This window comes from Cyprinodon tularosa, unplaced genomic scaffold, assembly GCF_016077235.1.
Source record: "Cyprinodon tularosa strain WSP-4 unplaced genomic scaffold, ASM1607723v1 ctg107, whole genome shotgun sequence".
Classification (NCBI taxonomy): domain Eukaryota; kingdom Metazoa; phylum Chordata; class Actinopteri; order Cyprinodontiformes; family Cyprinodontidae; genus Cyprinodon; species Cyprinodon tularosa.
Genome location: NW_024037860.1, coordinates 751,738 through 774,002, shown reverse-complemented (window position 1 = coordinate 774,002; position 22,265 = coordinate 751,738). Strand labels below are relative to the sequence as shown.

The 22,265-nt window shown below is 36.4% G+C and overlaps 2 protein-coding genes across 3 annotated transcripts; both read right to left on the bottom strand.

Moving 5' to 3' along the window:
* Window positions 1–1,169: 1,169 nt before the first annotated feature.
* eny2 (ENY2 transcription and export complex 2 subunit) lies at window positions 1,170–8,102 on the bottom strand. The gene is made up of 6 exons (XM_038288728.1): window positions 8,002–8,102; window positions 7,814–7,890; window positions 7,546–7,623; window positions 3,333–3,403; window positions 2,824–2,898; window positions 1,170–1,467 (listed from the first exon to the last, which is right to left on the bottom strand). The coding sequence occupies exons 3-6, from the start codon at window positions 7,611–7,613 to the stop codon at window positions 1,394–1,396; spliced, it is 288 nt and encodes a 95-aa protein (XP_038144656.1). The 5' UTR covers window positions 7,614–7,623; window positions 7,814–7,890; window positions 8,002–8,102; the 3' UTR covers window positions 1,170–1,393.
* Window positions 8,103–12,511: 4,409 nt separating this feature from the next.
* On the bottom strand, window positions 12,512–20,099 carry ebag9 (estrogen receptor binding site associated antigen 9). 2 transcript variants are annotated; one of them, XM_038288713.1, is made up of 7 exons: window positions 19,803–20,099; window positions 19,451–19,547; window positions 15,194–15,275; window positions 14,942–15,097; window positions 14,603–14,713; window positions 14,241–14,332; window positions 12,512–13,752 (listed from the first exon to the last, which is right to left on the bottom strand). In XM_038288713.1, the coding sequence occupies exons 2-7, from the start codon at window positions 19,531–19,533 to the stop codon at window positions 13,635–13,637; spliced, it is 642 nt and encodes a 213-aa protein (XP_038144641.1). In that variant the 5' UTR covers window positions 19,534–19,547; window positions 19,803–20,099; the 3' UTR covers window positions 12,512–13,634. The 2 variants fall into 2 exon arrangements, with proteins under 2 accessions (XP_038144641.1, XP_038144635.1); XM_038288707.1 differs by having other exon boundaries at window positions 19,451–19,544.
* Between the last annotated feature and the right edge of the window lie 2,166 nt (window positions 20,100–22,265).

The following is a 22,265-nucleotide window of genomic DNA, read 5'->3' as shown; positions in this document are numbered from 1 at the left end:
ATCATTTTAAATTGCTTCTTAAAACTTATTTTTATTCTTCGGCTTTTAATTGAAGCAGTGTTTCACATTCTGTTTTAATTGGTGTTGTGTTTCCTGTAAAGCACTTTGTTTTAAAGTGCTATATGAATAGATTTAACATTCTTACTGGAAAATAAAAAAAAGATGGACTTCTCTTTGTCTAATAATTGTTAAACCAGGGAGAAAACACCTTGAAATATGAGGTTCAAGTTACAGAACCCAACTACTGAGCTAAAGTAGTGAGTTAGAATTACCCCAAAATCCTCAATCGCTGACAGAGAAGCAGTTTCTTTTACTAGAAACGTGAACAATTATATACTTCACTGAAGATTTAGCTGCAGTATTTTCCGACCAGTTTCAAATGTTAAGATACATAAGTTACCATTAATATTCATCTGTAAATTACTGAGCAATAGTATTGAATCAGTCTGTCCTAAAATGCTCTTTGAAAAAAAGTCCCATGAATTATTATGTATAGTCAGTTAAAGTTGAATAAAAATTTTTTTACTATTAATCTACTATTTAAAAAAAAAAGGATTTAAACCTGTATATCAATCTTATGTGGACACAATTTGTTGCAGGTCCCTGGTAAGACCGTTAGGGGGAGCTAAATCCCTGCTCTATTAGAGGTAAAGATAAAGGCAGTTCATGGTTATTTATCTGGAGCTGTGATTCCCAAACTTTTCTGAAGGGTCCTTCTTTACTTTACAGGAACGTTTCTGTATCCCATCTATGTATAAAAACAATAATAAAATAAGCCACGGTCTCTTAAATCTCAAAACTTCCACCTTTACAGCGTAAGTATTAAGTTCAACTGTTTATTTCTGTAATAGTATTCAGTATTGCTATTTATTCAGAAAAAAAGTTATTTCTTAAGTTTATTTATACCACGCACCCCACATTTTTGGATCCTAATCTAGAGCGTTTCAGATCAGAAAATCTGCAAACTCATGCATATTCAGATTATTGCAGATATTCTTTTTCTTTCCATACACTACAGTAAAAAAACTCTTTAGCTGCTAATGTGTTTAAGCTCCATCCCTACATCTACAAGGGGCAGAACTGCATCAAAGATGTTAGTCATATGCCTTCCTTTAAAGGGAACATCAGACTTAACTATGGCTCTATTCATGCTGTAGAAACAAAGCATATTTAATAAATCAAAAGCTTTATTTAAGCAGCACATTTCATACACAATGAAAATACAATGAAAATGATCAATACAAATCCATTTATCACTAAATAGTCCAGGTGACTAGAAAGGGCTTTACAAATTCCAACTAATGTTTCATAATTGCATGAAAATCTTAAAAACAAATAAAAACCCAAATCATCATTAGAACAATATTAGGAGAGGCCAAATAAATCCGGTTCATTATGAGGCGTGCTGCGTCAAAAAGGCTCGAATTCTTAGCAGAAGGTCCCTCTTTACGCTGTCTGGCACCAAAGCTGCAACAAAGAGACACAGATGAGTTGTTTTCCTCTTCCTTGCTGGTTAGTATAACTGTAAACTGTTTTTATGAAGCAGGATAAAACTGAACTGTTTCCATTTATTCCTCATGTTGCTGCTTCATCATTTCTTTTCTTTCCAGGTATGTTGTCAGGTTACAAAAACATGCAGTGCAGGAACACAGGAGAGGAAATGAGGATGAGTTTTTGGGATATCAAGTTCTGTTTTTTTACCTTTAAGGTATCCGTCACCATTTAGACTAAACCTCAAACCAAGAAGAAAACCAGCTTGGAATGTTGTCCTCTGCTAATCCTATGTTTATTATCTGTTCTGTTGGAACAAATCAAATTTTCTGATGCATTTCTGATGTGAATAGTATAAAAATTGGGATTTAAGTTGAATTCAGCTGGTTCTGGGTCTCCTTTTATTTATTTTTAATTTTTTTTCCACCTGGGGATCATTTATTTTATTTTCTGAGGGCTCTCCAAAAAGATGACAATAGGAGCGCTAAACCATGAAATTGTGCTGAATATGTTATGTCCTATTCTTATGCATCATGAAATAAACTTGATAAATCAAAAAGATGTCGTAATAATATATGATGATCAGTTTCAATAGCTCATTGAAATACAACCGTTTTCTTTTCTTGGGTTTTTTTTTTTTTTGCTCTGCACAGTGACTAGTTTAAATTGAAAATGTCAAGACGATGTAGTTGACCACAGGAGATATTGGTCAGATTTCACCCAATAAGGTTTTTATAAAACAAATATATGTATATATATATATATATATATATATATATATATATATATATATATATATATATATATATATATATATATATATATATATATATATATACACACACACACACATTTAAGGCAGAGATTTTTGCTGTCAAATATTTTTTCACCACTAGATGGGACTAGTGAGCATTTGAAGCTTTAAGGTTTTAAGAAATTGACCATTTTGCAACACATTTCCTGAAGAGCTCCATCAAAACTTCATTTCGCAACTGCTAGAGGTTTCCATGTATAAATATTATAGGTATGAATTATATTTAATTAATTTTTATTAGATCTGATCCAGTAAGTTAAATGCCATTTCTTTTTATTTAAGTAGCATTTTGGTGAAATCACTTCATTCAGTGGTTGCATTAGTTGTGGTTCTTGGATTTGAGAAAATTGCCCCTGAAAGGAACTTAAATTTGTCAATAACCAAGGACTGGGAGCCTTGAATAACGGTCACATTTCTAACCCATAAAAATGGAGATAAAACATAGTTTAGCTAGACTGCAGTAGAATCTGTTGTTTTGCAGCTAGGAGGCAAGAAGCAACACAATCAGGGTGAGTTACCTCTTCCTTTAGGGGTGATTTCTACCACCAGGTCCTCTACAGTCACATGCTCCAATCCCTTTTCTTTGATGACCTCTGCGTAATCAATTCACAAGCACATTTAAATCAGCCAGATTTGATTAAAGAAAAAAAAAAACAGGTGATCAAGTTTAAAGCTAGGTTCAAAATTTAGGGTAAAGGTGAAATAAAGAAATGTTAAGAAAAAAGCTAAAAAATACATATCACTAAAACGGATGTTGAATTACAAAGCAGGCAACATAAACATCAATTATTATTCGCCATCATAAGACAGGAAACAAAATAAATAGGTTCATTAGGTATCAAAACCATAAAATGTGAAACATTCCTTTTTATTTTTAATAACAGCAAAAAACTAGTGCTGCAACCTGTGCAGGCCTCTCCTTCTGTGAAATAAAGCGTGGTTTATGATCGCCACAGGTTGCACAGGGCGTGAGGTTGCACGCGCTAAAAGTGTCCTTAGGTGTGAGGGTGTTTGCACACTTTTTTACCTTTGCACTGGGCCTTCATTTGGTCCTTCCATCCACATTCAGTGAGTTTAGCTCTCAGCAGCTCCTTCAGCCTATCGGTCAAATAAACAGAGGAGAGCAGGTGAATAATAACCAATATCACATTAGTAATGCCTTTAAGATTACAATTTATCTCAATCATATGGTTTCATTAACATCAGATCCAGGCAGACTCTGTGTGTCACCTGTTCTGATGCCATCCACCTGTTATGTAATGCAACAAAATGTTTCATTTATTTGATTTTTTTCAGTGGGAAGGATAGATTATCTGCATCCTTTACAATAAATGAATTATGTATAACAGCTACATCAAGGCACTCAAATGCAGAAATAAATTTTTAGTTCACCTCCTGCATCTGTTAGAGAATCCCTGCAAAGATTAGAGCACTTGTCTTAAAGAGCTTGATCTAAACATTTAAAGGAATAGTACACCCAAAACATGATTAGCCTTCATTTTCTACTCACCTCCATGCTGAACAACACTCTGGAGTACTTTTTTGATATCTCAAATGCATCTGGAGATCTGGGAGGCTTCTTGCTGTCTGCTGACATTCAAATAATGGAGGTCCATGGCGCCCGAGACAGAAAGGTCCATAAAAGTCCACAAAAACGTGTCAATATTCCTCCATACTGCTCGTCCAATGTATTCCAAGTGTCCTGAGTGGGTAGCATCCAGAATTTACTCGAAACGAAGTCATTTAGAATGTTTTTAGAGCATAAACAGTAGTGTATAGGATTTCCTAATAGCGCCCCCATGCGCGCTCACGATTCTACGGAAGCCGGCAGACCAAACCGGAAGAAAGTGCGCATTCAGCGTCTGGTCTGCCGATAATGCAAGCGTAGAAGAAGAAATGTGCTGTTTACCTGTGCAAAGAAAGAAACAACGAAAGAAAAATGTCTGAGGACTTCAGTGTTGAGGAAGAGCATGAGTTCTTTGCCGAGCTGAATGCGCTGGTTTGGTCTGCCGGCTTCCGTAGAATCGCGAGCGCGCATGGGGGCGCTATTAGGTAATCCTATACACTACTGTTTATGCTCTAAAAACATTCTAAATGACTTCGTTTCGAGTAAATTCTGGATGCTACCCACTCAGGACACTTGGATTACATTGGACGAGCAGTATGGAGGAATATTGACACGTTTTTGTGGACTTTTATGGACCTTTCTGTCTCGGGCGCCATGGACCTCCATTATTTGAATGTCAGCAGACAGCAAGAAGCCTCCCAGATCTCCAGATGCATTTGAGATATCAAAAAAGTACTCCAGAGTGTTGTTCAGCATGGAGGTGAGTAGAAAATGAAGGCTAATCATGTTTTGGGTGTACTATTCCTTTAAGGGAAGTTTTACTTTCGACTTCTTTTCATAAGTTTGTTTTCTCTTGAAAAACAAGCTGGATTGTTCTGTTATCGTTTAAGCGATGATAGTGAACCGTTTTGTTCTTTTCTTTAAGTTAGTCTACTCTCTTTAAAACAAAGCCTCATCCTTCAAGTTTCTACTTGATATTAGATGCGCCATAGTTCAGAGGTATATTTACTGGGCTCATAGAAAAAACCTTGTTGGCATGAGGTGACAAAACTAATTCAACATGTAAACATTATTTAATAACCTAGTTTCTTCCGCACAGAACACTTTCCCTGCCACTAACTGATCACCCACCATGAATTTTGCAGTCACAGTCTACAATAAGAACAGGTGAACATGTTGAAGATTACTCCGCCAAGCGTTTGCAACAGCTACTTTCAAACAAAACTGTACCCATTATTCCTTTAAATATCCATCATTTATTTATTTTTTCTATTTCGCAGATTCCACAGCCCACTGTTCAGTCGTGGACCGTTTCAAAAATGCAAGACTCGCTCCTTTGTTATTATAAATATCAATATCTAAGGAAACGAAAAACATAAAGACTGAGACTTTCAGTTTGTAGATGATAATAAATAACATCCTAAAGCATAATACATTATAGAATAGAAAACTCCCTTTATTGTCTCACCACTGGGAAATTCTGGTGAATACAGCAGCAAAAAGATTATAGATTATTATATTTCTGTCAGTAAGTCCCTGTAATTATTAAACACTCTGGCTTTAAAAGATTCAGACAGCTTACTAAAAACTGCTTAAGAATCTTTCAAAAATTGGCAGTAGCTCTGGGAGTTTATTTGAAATACATGTTCAATTAAAAGTTGTCTATTTTGACATTGCAAGCTCATATTTACCCCAATTCAACCTAAATGGCATCTTAGTTGAAGTGGCTTTTTCAGAATGACTGATCCAGCCTTAAGATATCCATCTGGTCCATTAATAGCCACTTTCATCTTAGCAATCCATTTGTGAGTTGGAAAATCTTCCTTCAGATATTTCTATGCACAGTTCTGATGTCTCTGGTTGAGGTCAGGCTTCAGCCTTCCAGATCTGTGAGCACTGACTGTCTTTTACTTCAGAGCAACGAGGACAGATCGCAGATCTGGAAGAAACCAATTCTGGAGGAAAACCGTCAAAAAAAAACTATCAAGTCTTCCCGCAGTCATTCTGGAGCCTTTTTTTTCACCTCAACATAATTTAAGCAACTAATGTTGGGTCATGTAAACGGCTGAAACTAACCATTATTTTGATAATCAATCTGTTAATTTTACTTATTTTTATTTCGATTAATAAGAAAAGGTGCCTTTATAAAAATTTTATACAGATTTAAACCAAGGGAACTAAAACTTTTCGACTTGCGAAGTTTTGGATAGAGCTTATTGATAGATTTTATTTTATTTTTTATTTTTTCCTTACAATTGTGGTATAATTACTGCTCTAACTGGGTTGCTCTGTCTACTGAAAGCATGCTTTAGAGGCCTTTGAAACAGGATTCTCCACCACGAACATAATTGAAAATAAATATGGATCCAGTCTCAGAATGAGCACCTTGATATGTGCTTGAGCATGGCTTTGTCTCCATTCAAACCCAGGTTTAAAGCCTTGCAGGGCAGCATAAAGCCCACTTCTCGCATAAGCCAGAAAAAAGGAAAAAAAAAAAAGTCAGCTCGGTTGTATAACATCTTTTTTTCTCCTTTCCGCTCATTTGCTTTAGCCAGAGGTAACAGAGTTGGGTGCAGCTATCTGTGTTAAGAGTGTTTTGAGACAGCGTTTTTCCTTTTCCTCTCTCCCGCTGCTCCCGTGTCCCGCCTCTCAGTGTAACATCATCAGATCTGTTGCTTTAAGGCATCTGCGGTCAGATTTCACTGACATACAAAGTAGCTACAGCAGCACTCAGTGAGTATTAACCGGCAGCTACTGCGACGTTTAAGTAAAAGTTAGGAGACGGGTTGGTTAAAAAAATTAAGAGATGCCACCGAAAAATCTGTTTGTTAAACATACAGAGCTTTTTCAGCTAAAATTGGCAATAGAATGTAAATTTATACAAGTTAGTTTTATAATGCAAGAAGCTTGAGAAAACAGTTTGTTCTTCTTTACTAGTTAAAAAACTTGGCTTCTCAGAGGACCATGACTCCCAGTTACAGGTTAAAATTAACATGTTTTCTTATTGTACAGACAGAATCAGACTGCAAAGCTTTTACATATCTTGAAATTTTGTTTCTTGCATCATTATATTAGTAAAGAGGTTCATAAATCTTTTTAAACAGAGCACAGAGAGGAGTAGGGAGAGCTGCAGATTTAAAGGTGAGACAGAGTTACTGGGATATCCAATAAAATATATATCCATGTTTACAAGAAAAATATACTATACCATATTTAAAATGCAGCATATCCAGATTTTTCTTGATGGGTGGATGGAAGGAATTGAAATTGTACTTCTAGAGATGCATGATATATGGATTCATCGGAATCGGCTGCTATTCATTATTTTTTCCATACATTAATGTATGTAATGTACTAAAGGCATCTCTAACATCTATAAATATAAATATCCGTGTATGATGGTTCTCTTGTGTTCTCAACAATAGGAAAATGTCCAATAAATATAAGTTTGAGCTCATTTTTTTAAAAATACAAAAACCTAAAGAAAGCATTGGAGTGGAGTAACTGTAGCTTCATCATTCCCCACCAACTTTTATTACAAAGATACACCCTTGACTCCACTCCCCAATTATGTCCATTTTATGTGCAGAATAGCATCAATTCAGCGAGTGCTGAAACTCATTACACAAAGACATCACCTAGACCACTTGTGCAAACATTCAACCCTACAAACCTATCTCTTTCTCCCGTCTCTGTCAACTTCTGGTTTATTGATGCTTTCAGCCTCGACTCTTTATTCATTGTGTTTGTCCTGGAAGGACAAAAGAAAACAGGACACGTTAGTTAAATCCTAAAAGCACCAACAAACAGTATATAGGACAAGTAGACTAGAGGAGACATCATTATCAAGTGGATGCAACTCTTCATTCACTTCATAGCAGCTAAGTACTAAAGAAAAAAAACTTTATGCCTAGCTTAACTGAATCGTGAGCTTCACTCACTCAGAGATTCCACTTCTCGCGAGATTCGGCAGCGTAACTGCATCAAAAGAGGGAGAATCTGACGACCTTTTAGGGCTCTAAAACAATAAAGTAAACGCACATTAGTATTGAATAGACCTTGACTCAGAGAGATAAGAAGTAAAATAACAGTAACCCGAATAATTTAGCACCAAAACATTCAGTTTTACCAAAGAGCTCAGAAGACGGTAGAGCGTGTTTTCAACATCCGTGAAGTTCCGGTGAAATGCGGAAATACGTCATATTCACGCCGGGAATTAACAATTTTATTCAGAAAAAAACCCTATTCTTAAAACGAAACTAATAGAAAGAATATCAGATATATTAACTTAATTTTTCTAATTTATTTTTATTTATTTTTTGTAGGAGAATTTATATATAGTGTCCCGATCCACACTCCATTCCAGTCGATGGCGGTAATGGGCATCAACAAGTTGCTTGCCAACCGCCATGAAGAAGAAGAAGAAGCAGAAGAAGACTTTTGACTTTTGACACAATTCAAACTTATAAATATTTGATGTAAAACAAGTGTCAGTTAAAATCGGCAAATGAGGGGCTTGTTGAAATGTTGCTCTCAATAATCTGACACAGTACATAAAATGTTGTTAAAACCCCACAACTGAATAAAATCCTCCATATATATATATATATATATATATATATATATATATATATATATATATATACATACAGTATTATAAAAGAGCAACAAAAGTGCGCACATATTCAGGTGATATATATTAAATCTTCAGGCACTGTCAGAAGTGATAAACTTTAGAGTGCAGAAGTAAAATGGTCTACATGAAAGAGACATTGGTTCATCCATCCATCCATCCATCCATCTTCTCCTGTCACTGTGGGGCCGGTGCCTATCTTAAGCAGTCTATGAGCAAATGGCAGGGTACACCTGGACAGATCTGTCACAACCAAGTGCACAAACCTAAGGACAATAGACCTAGCAGTCCAGTTTTTTGACTGTGGGAGGAAGCTGGAATACCATGAGAGAGCCCACACATGTAGGGGGAGAACATAGAAACTCCATGCAGAAAGACCCCGGGCCAGGAATAGAATCCAGAACCTTCTTGCTGCAAAGGCAACAGTGCTATTAACTGCACCCCTGTCCAGCTGACATTGGTCCATTTCAGAGAGAATGTTTCTAATTTCTTCAGTTTGTTTATCTAAGCTCGATTTTTAAAGCTAGGGCTGCAACATGTTTATTTTAACAATCGATTAATCTGTTGTTTACTTTTTTGATTAAGCGATTAATAATCGGAAAACAAAAGGTTCCTTAAAAAAGAGTTTTGGCAAAATCAAACCAGGTGAAATTAATACTTTTCAACTTGAAGAGTTCTGGATAGAGCATAGTGACAGACAAAAACATAACATTTTTTTAAATCTTAAATGCAAAATGTATGTATATTATTTTTTACAATTTTTAAGTGGGTCGCTTTGTCAGCTAAAGGCATGTTTTAGAGTATTTTCCAGTTAATGATTCATCGGTTACTAAATTAGTTGACAATAATTTAAATAATCAATTAATCATGATTATTCCGAATAATTGTTTCAGCACTAGCTTTTACTTTTGCTAAATATAAGGATTTCCATTTACAGCTACAGGTGCTGGTCATAAAATTAGAATATCATGAAAAAGTAGATTGATTTCAGTAATTCCATTTAAAAAGTGAAACTTGTATATTATATTCATACATTACATACAAACTCATATATTTCAGATGTTTATTTTGTTTAATTTTGATGATTACAAATGACAACAAATGAAAATCTCAAATTCATCATATCAGAAAATTAGAATATTACTGAAGACCAATAAAAACAAAGGATTTATAGAAATGTTGGCCAACTGAAAAGTATGAACATGAAAAGTATGAGCATGTACAGCACTCAGTATTTAGTTGGGCCTCCTTTGGCCTGTATTACTGCAGCAATGCGGCGTGGCATGGAGTCGATCAGTCTGTGGCACTGCTCAGGTGTTATGATAGCCCAGGTTGCTCTAATAGTGGCTTTTAGCTCTTCTGAATTGTTGGGTCTGGTGTATTGCATCTTCTTCTTCACAATACCCCATAGATTTTCTATGGGGTTAAGGTCAGGAGAGTTTGCTGGCCAATTAAGAACAGGGATACCATGGTCCTTCAACCAGGTACTGGTAGCTTTGGCACTGTGTGCAGGTGCCAAGTCCTGTTGGAAAATGAAATCTGCATCTCCAAAAAGTTGGTCAGCTGCAGGAAGCATGAAGTGCTCTAAAACTTCCTGGTATGTGGCTGCGTTGACCCTGGACCTCAGAAAACACAATGGACCAACACCAGCAGATGACATGGCACCCCAAACCATCACTGACTGTGGAAACTTTACACTGGACTTCAAGCAACGTGGATGAAGTGCCTCTCTTCTTTTCCTCCAGACTCTGGGACCTTGATTTCCAAAGGAAATGCAAAATTTACTTTCATCAGAGAACATGACTTTGGACCACTCACCAGCAGTCCAGTCCTGTTTCTCTTTAGACGCTTCTGACGCTGTCTGTGGTTCAAGAGTGGCTTGACACAAGGAATGCGACAGCAGAAACCCATGTCTTTCATACGTCTGTGTGTGGTGGTTCTTGAAGCACTCACTCCAGCTGCAGTCCACTCTTTGTGAATCTCCCCCACATTTTTGAATGGGTTTTGTTTCACAATCCTCTCCAGGGTGCGGTTATCTCTCTTGCTTGTACACTTTTTTCGACCACATCTTTTCCTTCCCTTCGCCTCTCTGTTAATGTGCTTGGACACTGAGCTCTGTGAACAGCCAGCCTCTTTAGCGATGACCTTTTGTGTCTTGCCCTCCTTGTGCAAGGTGTCGATGGTCGTCTTTTGGACAACTGTCAAGTCAGCAGTCTTCCCCATGATTGTGTAGCCTATAGAACTAGACTGAAAGACCATTTAAAGGCTTTTGCAGGTGGTTTGAGTTAATTAGCTGATTAGAGTGTGGCACCAGGGGCCATCAATTTTGAACCTTTTCACAATATTCTAATTTTCTGATATGATGAATTTGAGATTTTCATTTGTTGTCATTTGTAATCATCAAAATTAAACAAAATAAACATCTGAAATATATGAGTTTGTATGTAATGTATGAATATAATATACAAGTTTCACTTTTTAAATGGAATTACTGAAATCAATCTACTTTTTCATGATATTCTAATTTTATGACCAGCACCTGTAGCTGATAATTACCACTATCCAGCATGGAGGACCACATCCTAAAAAGTAATGACATGCCCTGGACTGCTACTGGATTTTGAGATTCAGAAGCCACCAGGCATATGGGGTATTGGCAGGTGGGCATTCCTTGTGTCCAGATGTACCTAAACCATTTTTTTCATCGGATGAGGCCAAAAGAAGCTGGACTGCACTTCAAGGCTTCGTTTTGCACAGTGGCTTGAGGTTCAGGGTGAAATTTCTCGTCGGGAATAAATTAAGGAGCTGTCATTCCTAAAGTTGGTCCTTAGTGAGCACAGCTGCCCATCAGGAATGGAGCAGTTCATCCCTCCTTTTCCTGACAACCTTTATATGGATGCTGATTTCCTGTTCCAGAAGGACTTGGCACTGGACCACACTTCCTAAAACTACCATTTTAATATCATTGACATCACAGTGTTTGATTTGCCAATGAACAAAAAGGCTGAATTCTTCAGTGGTTTAATTCAGTAATTCAAGCTAAAAAAGATAAATACAAGATCATACTAAGAACTGAGGAAATATACTCTGCAGCATACTGACATTTTTCAGCAGCCTGTTTCTGAATATAAAATACTTTTATTGGTCTTATACACCCATTCAATAGATTATCCTAATATCTAAAAGTATAAGTAACTCAGTAACTTCAATCAATCCTTAATATTACATAGATTCAAAACAGACTACAACTTTTTAAATTATATGTTTCCAACATACAGCTAATTAAGATAAGACATTTGAGAGAATTGTATTAATTCAAACCAAAAAACAAACCCAAAATAAAAAAAATATAGAAATTTAACAGTATAAGTTTATTTTTAGAAGCCATATTTAATTTGGGGGAAAAAAGGCAGCATCTTTTTTTGTTATTCTAATTTACTGTATATGACTCTGAAACTGAAGATGGGGTTTTCACTAGTTACAGGCCACTATCAAAATGATCAATTAAAAGTTTAACAACGTGATTTGGTTTGGTTGCTTTATTATCAAATAACTATTGCGTGCAAGTATTGCTGTTTAGGTTTCGTACATAATGGTGTACCTCATGAGTTGTTTTTTTTTAAGTTTGAATCCATTTGGTGTGAACAGCTAGTAAAAGCATGAACCTACACAGCGAATCAGAATTTAGCTTGAGGATGCAAGAAATTTCACCCACTGATAATAGTTTAGGTCATCAGAAAAAAACAAACATTTGAATCAATATCTTTATTTAAAAAAAAATGACTTGTACACCAGATTTACAGTCTGTCAAATCATTTTTCCAGAGACAGTCTTTGTTTATGCTCAACCAACCTCCATTGAACATAAATACAGTTAAAAAATAAAAGATGTGCATGATTCATTTCTGGGGAAAGTATGCAAAATTAAGAAAAATAAAATAAAAAGGGCTTAAAGTTATATTTGAGGAAAACCCACCAAAAAAAAAAAAAAAAGGCTTTTTTTTTTTATAAATGTGTCACATGTTAATTGTTAAAACTATCCACCATCACCCAATTGTTTAGGTTAAAAAAAACATCCAGATATTTTTGATTTTTTTTCCCCTTAATCTCCTGAAAAATAATAGGCAGCAAAACCTGAAATCTGCAAAGCTTTTGTAACATTGCAAATAAAAAATAAAAAACGCTTCCTTGGACTTTTAATTTAATGAAGCTTCTAAAATGCTTAAGTACAAGATCATGCATTCATATTTCTAATTGTTCACATGGTTAGGTTTTAATGACAACAGAAATCATTTTCAGGTAATGATCTGGGATTCTTTAAAACAGGAACACATTAAATCTGCAGTTCTAAATGCTATCTTTCAGTGAGGAAATTGATCTTTATTGCATATGTGCTGTGCATTTTATAAAAGAGTTTGTTTATTAACTAGAACAAGGAAAAAGCAAGATTTCCTAAGACCAGAAAACAGAAATCCACCGATCACCATCTGTCTTCTATAGGAAATAAATGTCTGGCAATGACGGTAAGCCAGCAGCCAGGAGGTTGCCATAGGAACCCACAGCCACCAATCATAGTTTGACTCCATTATTCTAGCAATATTTACTAATATCAAGGTCAAAAGCTCCAGTTTTAGTTTGAGCAAAGATTTTCAATACAGAAATGGCTTTATAGCACAGGGTGAGAAGAAAGAAAAAAATAAAAATAAAAAAATAAATCAAGCCACAAATTTTGGGAAAATTATTGTACAGACTGCTACAGAGATAAATATAAAAACACAATAATTAGCAAACCAAAGAATGTCACTGATTTACAGTGATGCAAGTTATAAATTACACTCATTTCAGCAGATTTATTTTCCATTTATAAATGGAATTGAATTTTTATCTCTAGCCGTGTTTTAATTTTAATCTCAGCTCTCCAGGCTGATGATGTGTTTTATGGTGCAGCTGCAGAACAAACTGAAATGGCTGCTGGTAGAAACTGAAACGGAGCAGTTTATAAACAGATAAAGTAGAGAGTGACTGAAGATAATCCTGTGGGAAAGACTTTAAAGACAGTTTAATGATAGATCTGAAGTCTATGCCCAAACTTCCAATCCCTTTGGCTCAAAACTGAGCGCTTCTAAAATGTTACGAGAGCTTGACTGCAATCTTTTGCTCCTTCTTCAGCATCCTCTGAGCCTCCTTCTCCATTTTCTTCTTCTGCTGCTCCATGAAGCGCTTCTCTCTCTCAGCCATCTTTTGCTGCCTGGTAGAAAAGAAGCAAGAAAAGAAGATTAAAATGGTTATTCCAAGCATCATCATTACTTTACATGTTAAAACAAACCTGATTTCACTTTATTTTGAATAATAATTACAGTCTGAAGAATGCTGTCTTTTATGACTGTGTACTCTAACATGCATTAATGACTCTATTTTTAGCTAAATATCTGAATTTATTCTCTTCTTGATGATTAAAATACTATAAGCTTAAATAAAAACTGTATTCAGAAGGAATAAAGCTGGCTTACATTAAGAAATCCAGGATTCATTTAAGCTTGTTTATCATTTTCTCCCTATTAAATTTTATTGTAATTCATTGTATTTCCCTAGAAAATAAACAGCTTAAATTATCCGTCAAAAGGCCAAAATAAAAAATGACATTCTCATAATTAGAGGATGCAAACTTCTGACCATGGCAGTGAGTTTTACTCTTGCTCTTTTGCTGTGAACAAAGATGTCTCCGCCCACATTTACCTGAGCACCTCCTCTGCCTCCCAGGCAGCATCAGACTCGTCCTCCCAGGCATTAGAGTTCTCCTGCCAGTTTTCCATTTCTCCCAGTTCAGCCTGTGACAAGTTCAATGACATACCTATGGTTATTAATCTGGCCCGCTTGGTTAAAACCTCCTCACTCGTCGTGTGTTAGAATATCTGCAGCATTGTGAAGAAAAATCTACATTTTGTCTTGTTCCATCTCAATGAGTCACCAATTCATACACTTTATGTACAAATTGAAGATTAGATGCAGGATTCTTTTTACTACTTCACAAAACATTCTGCTTACAGCTCAGACCAAAACCTCCATAATGTTTCAAGACAAGCATAAGTGAATCTCACAGAGGGCGGGCTGAAGGTCATCATATCCTGAGAGGCAGCCAGCCTGCTGGAGAATCCTGCTGATCCATCTGGTACCAGGTAGTTCAGGGGCTCCCTCTTTTTCAGCACGATCTAAAACGTTGCGAAAGTAAAAAGGAGAAAAAGCTAAAAACTAAAAACTGATCAGTTCTTGATGTTATTGCTAAATGATAATTAGGGGAGAGAGGGAAGATAGTAATTGTGAGAGCAGTCAGAGATCGAGGCTACCCTAAAAAGGTTCTGATTATTCTCTAATGTCAGGAAGTTAAATGTTAAAACAGAATGTGAGAAATGAGGAATTATTTAAACACAAAGTCCAACCTTCTGCGTCTTCCTGATGGTAGGAGCCATGTCTTTGAAGTAATCAGGCTCTTCGTCTGCATCATCCGGAGGAGGAGAGACATTTCCATTCCCGCCTTCGATCTTAATACTCGTAGGAGCCTCTTCATCCCAGGAGCTCCATTCTTCGATTTCTGGCTGTGTAAACCAAGAAAAACAAGGATTTTTAGTCCCACACAATTTTTAAATTCTACCTTAATGCTTTAAGGACATGCGAGGGATGAAGTTACTCGCCTGTTTTGGTAAAGATGATGAAAAATCAACAGTTGTCGGGAGAGTTATTTGATCCCCGCTGAGCTTTCGGCCCCTCCCACTCCTGTGTCACAGAGTCGGATTATTCAGTAAAAACAGGTTTATTTTACACACAAAGATGGTTCTAGAAAACAAGACTTGATGAAATAATTGAAGTTCTGCTTTAAATATTAACATTTTCCAGCAGGTAAAGTATTGAATACAATTTAAAAAAAACCCTTGAATGCGACAGTGATTTCCACTTAAAGCGAAAAGAATATTTTTTACAATACCACATTAAAGCAGCAAAAGTACATCAGTCATTTAAGAAGAATCACACCTCTTTTTCAAAATTCTTTCCAATTAAATACTATAGCTGGAACTATGGAGCGAATTTATATTTGGAGTCAAGTCGACACGTCCAGAAACCCTCCTCTGATGCAGTTATGCTATGTTCACGCCGCAAGCAGCAGGAGCAGCAAAAACATACGTGCTGATTCTTTTTTTATGCTTGTACAAGTTTAGTTTGGACGCGCGGCTGAAGCATCTTTGCTGCTCTGGCTGCACGGTCAAAAACTGGGTCTGATCCACGTTGGGCGGAGCTACCCTATCCTTTCTTTGCCTGGAACAATGGCAGCAATATTTGCTGTGATCAGCAGGTAGAAAGCAGGTTGAATCCATTTTGAAGTGAAAAAGTCCACCTGAAAACATCGTCAGTGCAGTCAGTTCATGCAGATTACCATCCTGCCTTCAAATATTTTTCCTGTTGGAGCTGCTCAGACCCTCATTCACCGGCGGTGCGTTGTCACTAGAAATCCCATTCAGCAGCCTATGGCCCGGTTGCCCGGTTTGTTGCGACGGCTGGAAGGCGTTTTTCATGTACGTAATCCAAACTGCACGCACCATGATAATTAAAAAAAACATGTTTTCACGGCGGATTTCCGTATTTTAAGTTAATTTAGGTGTTAAACTGTTGCAGAGGAGTGATCATAGTGATCTGCACCATCAGCGCTGCTCCAGACGCGCTGCAGACAGCGTGCACGTTCATGTGTTTTGAAGGCACGGTTTCGAGGGGTTCGAAGGGAGAGGCATGGTTGTATATGTTCAAAAATATAGCTTGCTGGAACTGTTTTTTTCTAAGATCTCCTACTGCACCTTTCACTACATTTTGAAACGACTAGTCCATTTGATGTTGGTACAGAAGAACTTGTTCGCCAAGGGCTCCTTTGAATCTCCCCAGCTTGAATGAGGCTTGTGTGTGTGGTCCACGCCAAGTTACAAAAATTCAGAGCTGCAGGACCTTGCGCCACAGGAACTTGTGGGTTTGGACAACACGATTGCGTCACAGCTGACGCTCAAACCTTCTTCCAGACGGCGAGTATAAACCTAGCTTAAAGTTGGATAAGGTTAAATGCACAGCTCACTTTATGGATTTCTATTCTTTAAAGCTCTTGAAGTATTTTTTTTCCACATCATGATGATGCACGCCTTTGCCTTAACACATCATGCTAAATCAACACATTCTGGCTGCAAGTTTAATCCACAAATTTAATAGTTTGCTGTATTGATTAACTTTCATGTTTATTTCACACAGCAAATGCTTGTTGTCTGAGCAGCAGCTGCTGCAGAAGGTCAGAAAAACTGAATTAATTCATCTAGTAATGTTGGGAATTTCTCACGTGATCATAACTCTATAGTTCTCGGTTAAATGCTAATAAACAGGATTTGGTTTTCCTAATATGAAATCTGATCTATTCCACACATTCTTTCCTGTAACCAGATGATCTCTTCTCATGACTGATGGAGCAGAACAAGCAGAACAAGTAAACCATGTTTACAGAGAATCTAATTTAAAATGTGTCTGCCACACAATATATTAAACGGAAAGGTCAGTAGACGTATTACATTGGTTATGGATTGATCATCATATAGATAAAATGTCTATAACAGAAAAAAAACAAAAATAAATGTACCTGTAAGTTAAGCAACACAGACATTTAAAACTTCTTATAGCAATAAAAGTGTGCAAACACTCAAATCCTTTCAGTTTAACAGCTCTTTCACATGATCCAAAAGAACATGGTTCTTCAGCACATTATTATTTAATCTAGAGTTGAGCAATTTATTGCATTTGTAATATAATTACAAGTTTCAAATCAACCTAAAAATCAATATTGATCCTCCTCTTTTATTTACATAATTACTGCTCTATTGCTGGTTGCCAAATTAAACAAGCTCAAGTTTTCGGTTTTCCTGCATCCATGGACTCCAGTACCAGGAAGCAATGGATTATGTTAAACTGTGCTGCACATTTTACACCCCAATATTTCAATCATTTAGCACGATACCAAGCAAAGACGACATCAAGCCAGTGCTTAGAAAAATAGATAATTCTTACAGTAAAGGACAGGGACTAAATTGAAGGCAGTCGATTAAGTGTTGCTGCTTGTTTAAATTTTTACTTACTGAGTAAGGCTACGTTCACACTGTAGCCTGAAGTGACCCAAATCCGATTTTTTTTGCCCATATGTGACCTGGATCTGATCTTTTCATGGCAGTCTGAACAACACAGATCCGATTTTTTCCAATGCGACCCAGGCCACTTGGCTATGTGGTCCTGAATCCGATACGACTCTGATCTTTTCAAATGTTACCTGTGTCAGAACGGTCAGGTCGCATTCATCCGACCCAAACGCCATTAATACCTGACAATGGTCACTCTTCTGCATCTTGTTACGCAGAAGCGGCAAGAACAACAACAATGGTGGACGATAATGCGGAGAGCAGTATTTATGTTTAACCATCTTGGAAAGATTGAGTTTTTAATTTTGGGAAAGATCGCTAGATGTTCTCCGGCACTACCATCCATGTTTACTTCCGTAAACACGTCATTGCATCCTCTACTGCGCATACGGGACACTTAGGTTGTATGAACGCAGTTCACACAGGAGATCACAAACCAGTCGCATATATTTTGAAATGTGAACGGCAACGCAAAAAAAAATCGGAATTGAGCATCAAGGCCTGCAGTGTGAACGTAGCCTAAGAGACCAGGAAATGATGCTAAATGAACACTGGCAAACCGCTAATGTTGCTAACACTATATCCCTCTGTTATTACATCAATCAATAAGGATTTCAGTCGTGTGTCTTTTAAAATGTTACTTTGCTGCTTTGCCCCATGGATGTTTGTATACTATTCCATGTGTTGTTTTTTTTTGTTTGTGTCTGAGTGAAGGACCGTTATACATCTTGCTATGGTATTTTAGTATAGCTATATAGATCAATAAAGTCCTATCCTATATCAATACATGTACACAAGTCACATTTTTTTAAGGGCTGTTGTGAGAATTTACGGTGAGTGGCAGCGTAGTGGTTAGGGCATAGAGCTTGGAATCTTGAGGGTCTCGGTTCGAGCCCCAATTACACAGACTGCCAACATGGATCTCTGAGTAAAGACCCATAACCCCACATTCCTTCCCGGGTGGCGCACAATAGCAGCCCACTGCTCCCCAAGGGGATGGGTTAAATGCAGAGAGTTAAGAGAGAGGATGAGCTCCTTAAATTTTTTTAATCTCCCAAGATGTATTTAAAATTGATTTAAGGAAAATTTCAGTAGGATTTTAAAATTCCAGAGTATTGAGTCACTATACTAATCTTAACGAAAGAGGGTTCATGGAATGCCTTAATGTTAAGGTCACATAGTCCAATTAAAGTCATGAATAGGGCTGAAACAATCAGGTGAGTCCTCAACTAATTTAGTAATCGATTAACTGTGGAGTGTAGAGACTCTAAAACATGCCTTTAGCTGACAGAACGACCCACTTAGAGCAGTAAGCAGTTTTAAAAGTAAACTGTTTGCATTTAAGAAAAAAATATTTTTCCTCTGTCAATCTGCTCTTTCCAGAACTCCTGGAGTGGAAAAGTTTTAGTTTCCGCTGGTTTAATTTAGCAAAAAGTCTTCTTTAAAGGACATTTGGCTATCAAATTATTAAACGATTAATCAAAAAAGTAATCGACAGGTTAATCAATTTGCAAAATAATCATTATTCACAGCCCTAGTCATGAATATACCATATTAAAATTGATTGACGGAACCATGTCATTTTAATAAGAAAGAGCAGAAACAACCAGTCCCAAGCTGAACAAAAGCATTTAGAGACTGCTGACTCACACTCTGTGGGTTTTATTTGTAATGAAAATATGGTTTGAGAAAAACAAAAAAACAATCACAAACTGGTAAAGTGTCACTGCTGCTTACCTGCATATCAACCTTTTGAAAAAGGAGAGTAAGCTGGCTAAACATGTGCAGATCTTGAACAGACGGAACTGAGTGATGGCCATGATGAAGGGAGCTGGTGGACAGGAAAAGGAAGCACATTTAGGAGACGGACGGTCAGATAAGCTCCAATAAACTCCAATAAACCAATAAACAGGTTGGACAACAATTAATACAAAACTATTAACGTAACAATAGCTTATACATATTTTAACACTAATTTGCAGGTGCTCTGGGTTCATTCTCTGATCAACTATTTATGAGTTAAACCCAACCTTTAGGTGACCTCAATGCATTGCAGTTTGTACAACTTTATAAAGAAATAAATGCTCACCTAGAAGGATGAATGCAGGACGAATGGTTTCTGCTAATTATTCAGAAGACACAGGTTCATTTACTTGCTAACCGTTGCTTGCTAGCTTAGCCCACTGACAAACATTGTCTTTTTGAAAACTTTAAAAGTGCTCCTCCAACGGGACATTGGCACCGGGAAATACTATTGCTCCCACAACACGGAACTCTAGGTGACAGCCTCCTACAGCTCTCATTCTATGCGAAAAAACTCCTAAATTCGTGGCGACGCTTGTCTACTTCCCATGGCTGCCATATTGGAAGTGGGAGGAGCCTGCTGCTGGCTGCTGCATCCGTGATGCATTTAGATGCTGTCGGAAAAAGGAGGGAATAGTTTCTGAAAATGAATTCAAGCAGGATATCGCTAGTTTAACATGAGTCATATCAATGTGTAATTAATCTCATACCTGGATTAATTACCATAAACAGAACATACCTGGATTAAATACCAAAAACAGAACATACCTGGATTAAATACGATAAACAGAACACACTTCGATTAAATACCAAAAACAGAACATACCTGGATTAAATACGATAAACAGAACATACCTGGATTAAATACAATAAGCAGAACATACCTGGATTAAACACCAAAAACAGAACATACCTGGATTAATTACCAAAAACAGAAAATACCTGGATTAATTACCTAAAAAACGAACATACCTGGATTAAACACCAAAAACAGAACATACCTGGATTAATTACCAAAAACAGAAAATACCTGGATTAATTACCTAAAAAACGAACATACCTGGATTAATTACCATAAACAGAACATACCTGGATTAAATACCAAAAACAGAACATACCTGGATTAAATACCATAAACAGAACATACCTGGATTAAACACCAAAAACAGAACATACCTGGATTAAATACCAAAAACAGAACATACCTGGATTAAATACCAAAAACAGAACATACCTGGATTAAATACCATAAACAGAACATACCTGGATTAAATACCAAAAACAGAACATACCTGGATTAAATACCATAAACAGAACATACCTGGATTAATAAAGTAATTCTTGGAGAATCATTTAGAGAGATATTTTCAAGCATTGGCTAGTATAACCAGATATTTAATTTTAGTTATATGTGATTATTTGAACATTAGTAAATGTGATGAATGATGCAATGACTTTTACTTACAAATCATAACTCGATAACGCCATAGTAGATACCTGACGTAATGGTGGTGGATAAATTATTCCTTTATGAGAGACTCACAGAAGTAAGGAAGTAAATAAAAGAAAATAAACAGATGGTTTATGAGTAGGGATGGGTAAAAAAAAATTGGGTAAGTTTGCACTTATGAGACAGTTTTGTTCACATCTTATGTTTAAACTGTCTGATCTACAAGTTTGCACTTTGTGTTTAATGTCACAGGAAAAAACAATATACATGAGTTTTTTTAAACCCAGTTGAACCACTTTCATTATTGTAAAAACAGATCAAATCGAAATGAATCGATTTAGAACTGTATGAATTAAAATCGAATCGATTCAGGACTTTGGCGAAAATACCCAGCCCTATTTATGATACACAGGGAAGTCGATGAGATAGGAAAAACCAGAAGATGCAATGATACCAAGACTCAGATTTGGTCAAACTACACTAAAGAGCAGTCAATTCATGAGAAAATAAAGAAACTCAGTGAGCTGCTGCTTTTGTGAACAGGAAGAGACGGCATAGCATATTAAGCATTACTGTCATAAATGTGTCGGTAAAAGGCTTCTGTGTGTCTCTGTGAGACAGACCTCTATAGGAGATAATTTTCCCTGCAACTAAGTATAAGATTATAAGAATAAGAGTTAAAAAAAGTTTAATTTCCTCTCAGGATATTTTTTTTTATATATCTGTAACATTTTAATTATAAATTAGGCATATATGTAGGGCTTTACAAAAGTTTGAAAAGATTATTATGATAAGATAGAAATAGCACTATTGGGAAACAAGAAGTTATATCCATTGATATTTCAGTTTATTCAATATTATGCCCTGTTTTGGTGGATTTAAGGTATTTATGCAGCCTATACATTAGTTGTGTTTTCATACTTAAATCCTGATCTTGACTCAGTTCCAGTAAGCAGCCACAACGCGCTTTTAGGTTGATGTCAACCCCCAACAACAATATATGAAGAAGAAGAGAAGGGTGATTACACCATTAGGAACCAGTGTAGAAAAGAAAGGCTTTAAAGCAGTCACATGCAAAGTCATCAATGTTACTTCAAGACAACACAGGAAAAGCCATATTATCAAGACAGTGGTAGAAGCTGCCATATAGTTTTTAGACATCAAAAACATTAAAGCTGAAGATATATAGTACATGCTGGGAGTTGGATTAAAAATGGATGAGAATTCAAAAAGTATGTAGTAGAATCCAGAGTTAAACCTGATAGTGTTTGTATTCAAGAAACATGACTGAAACCTCAT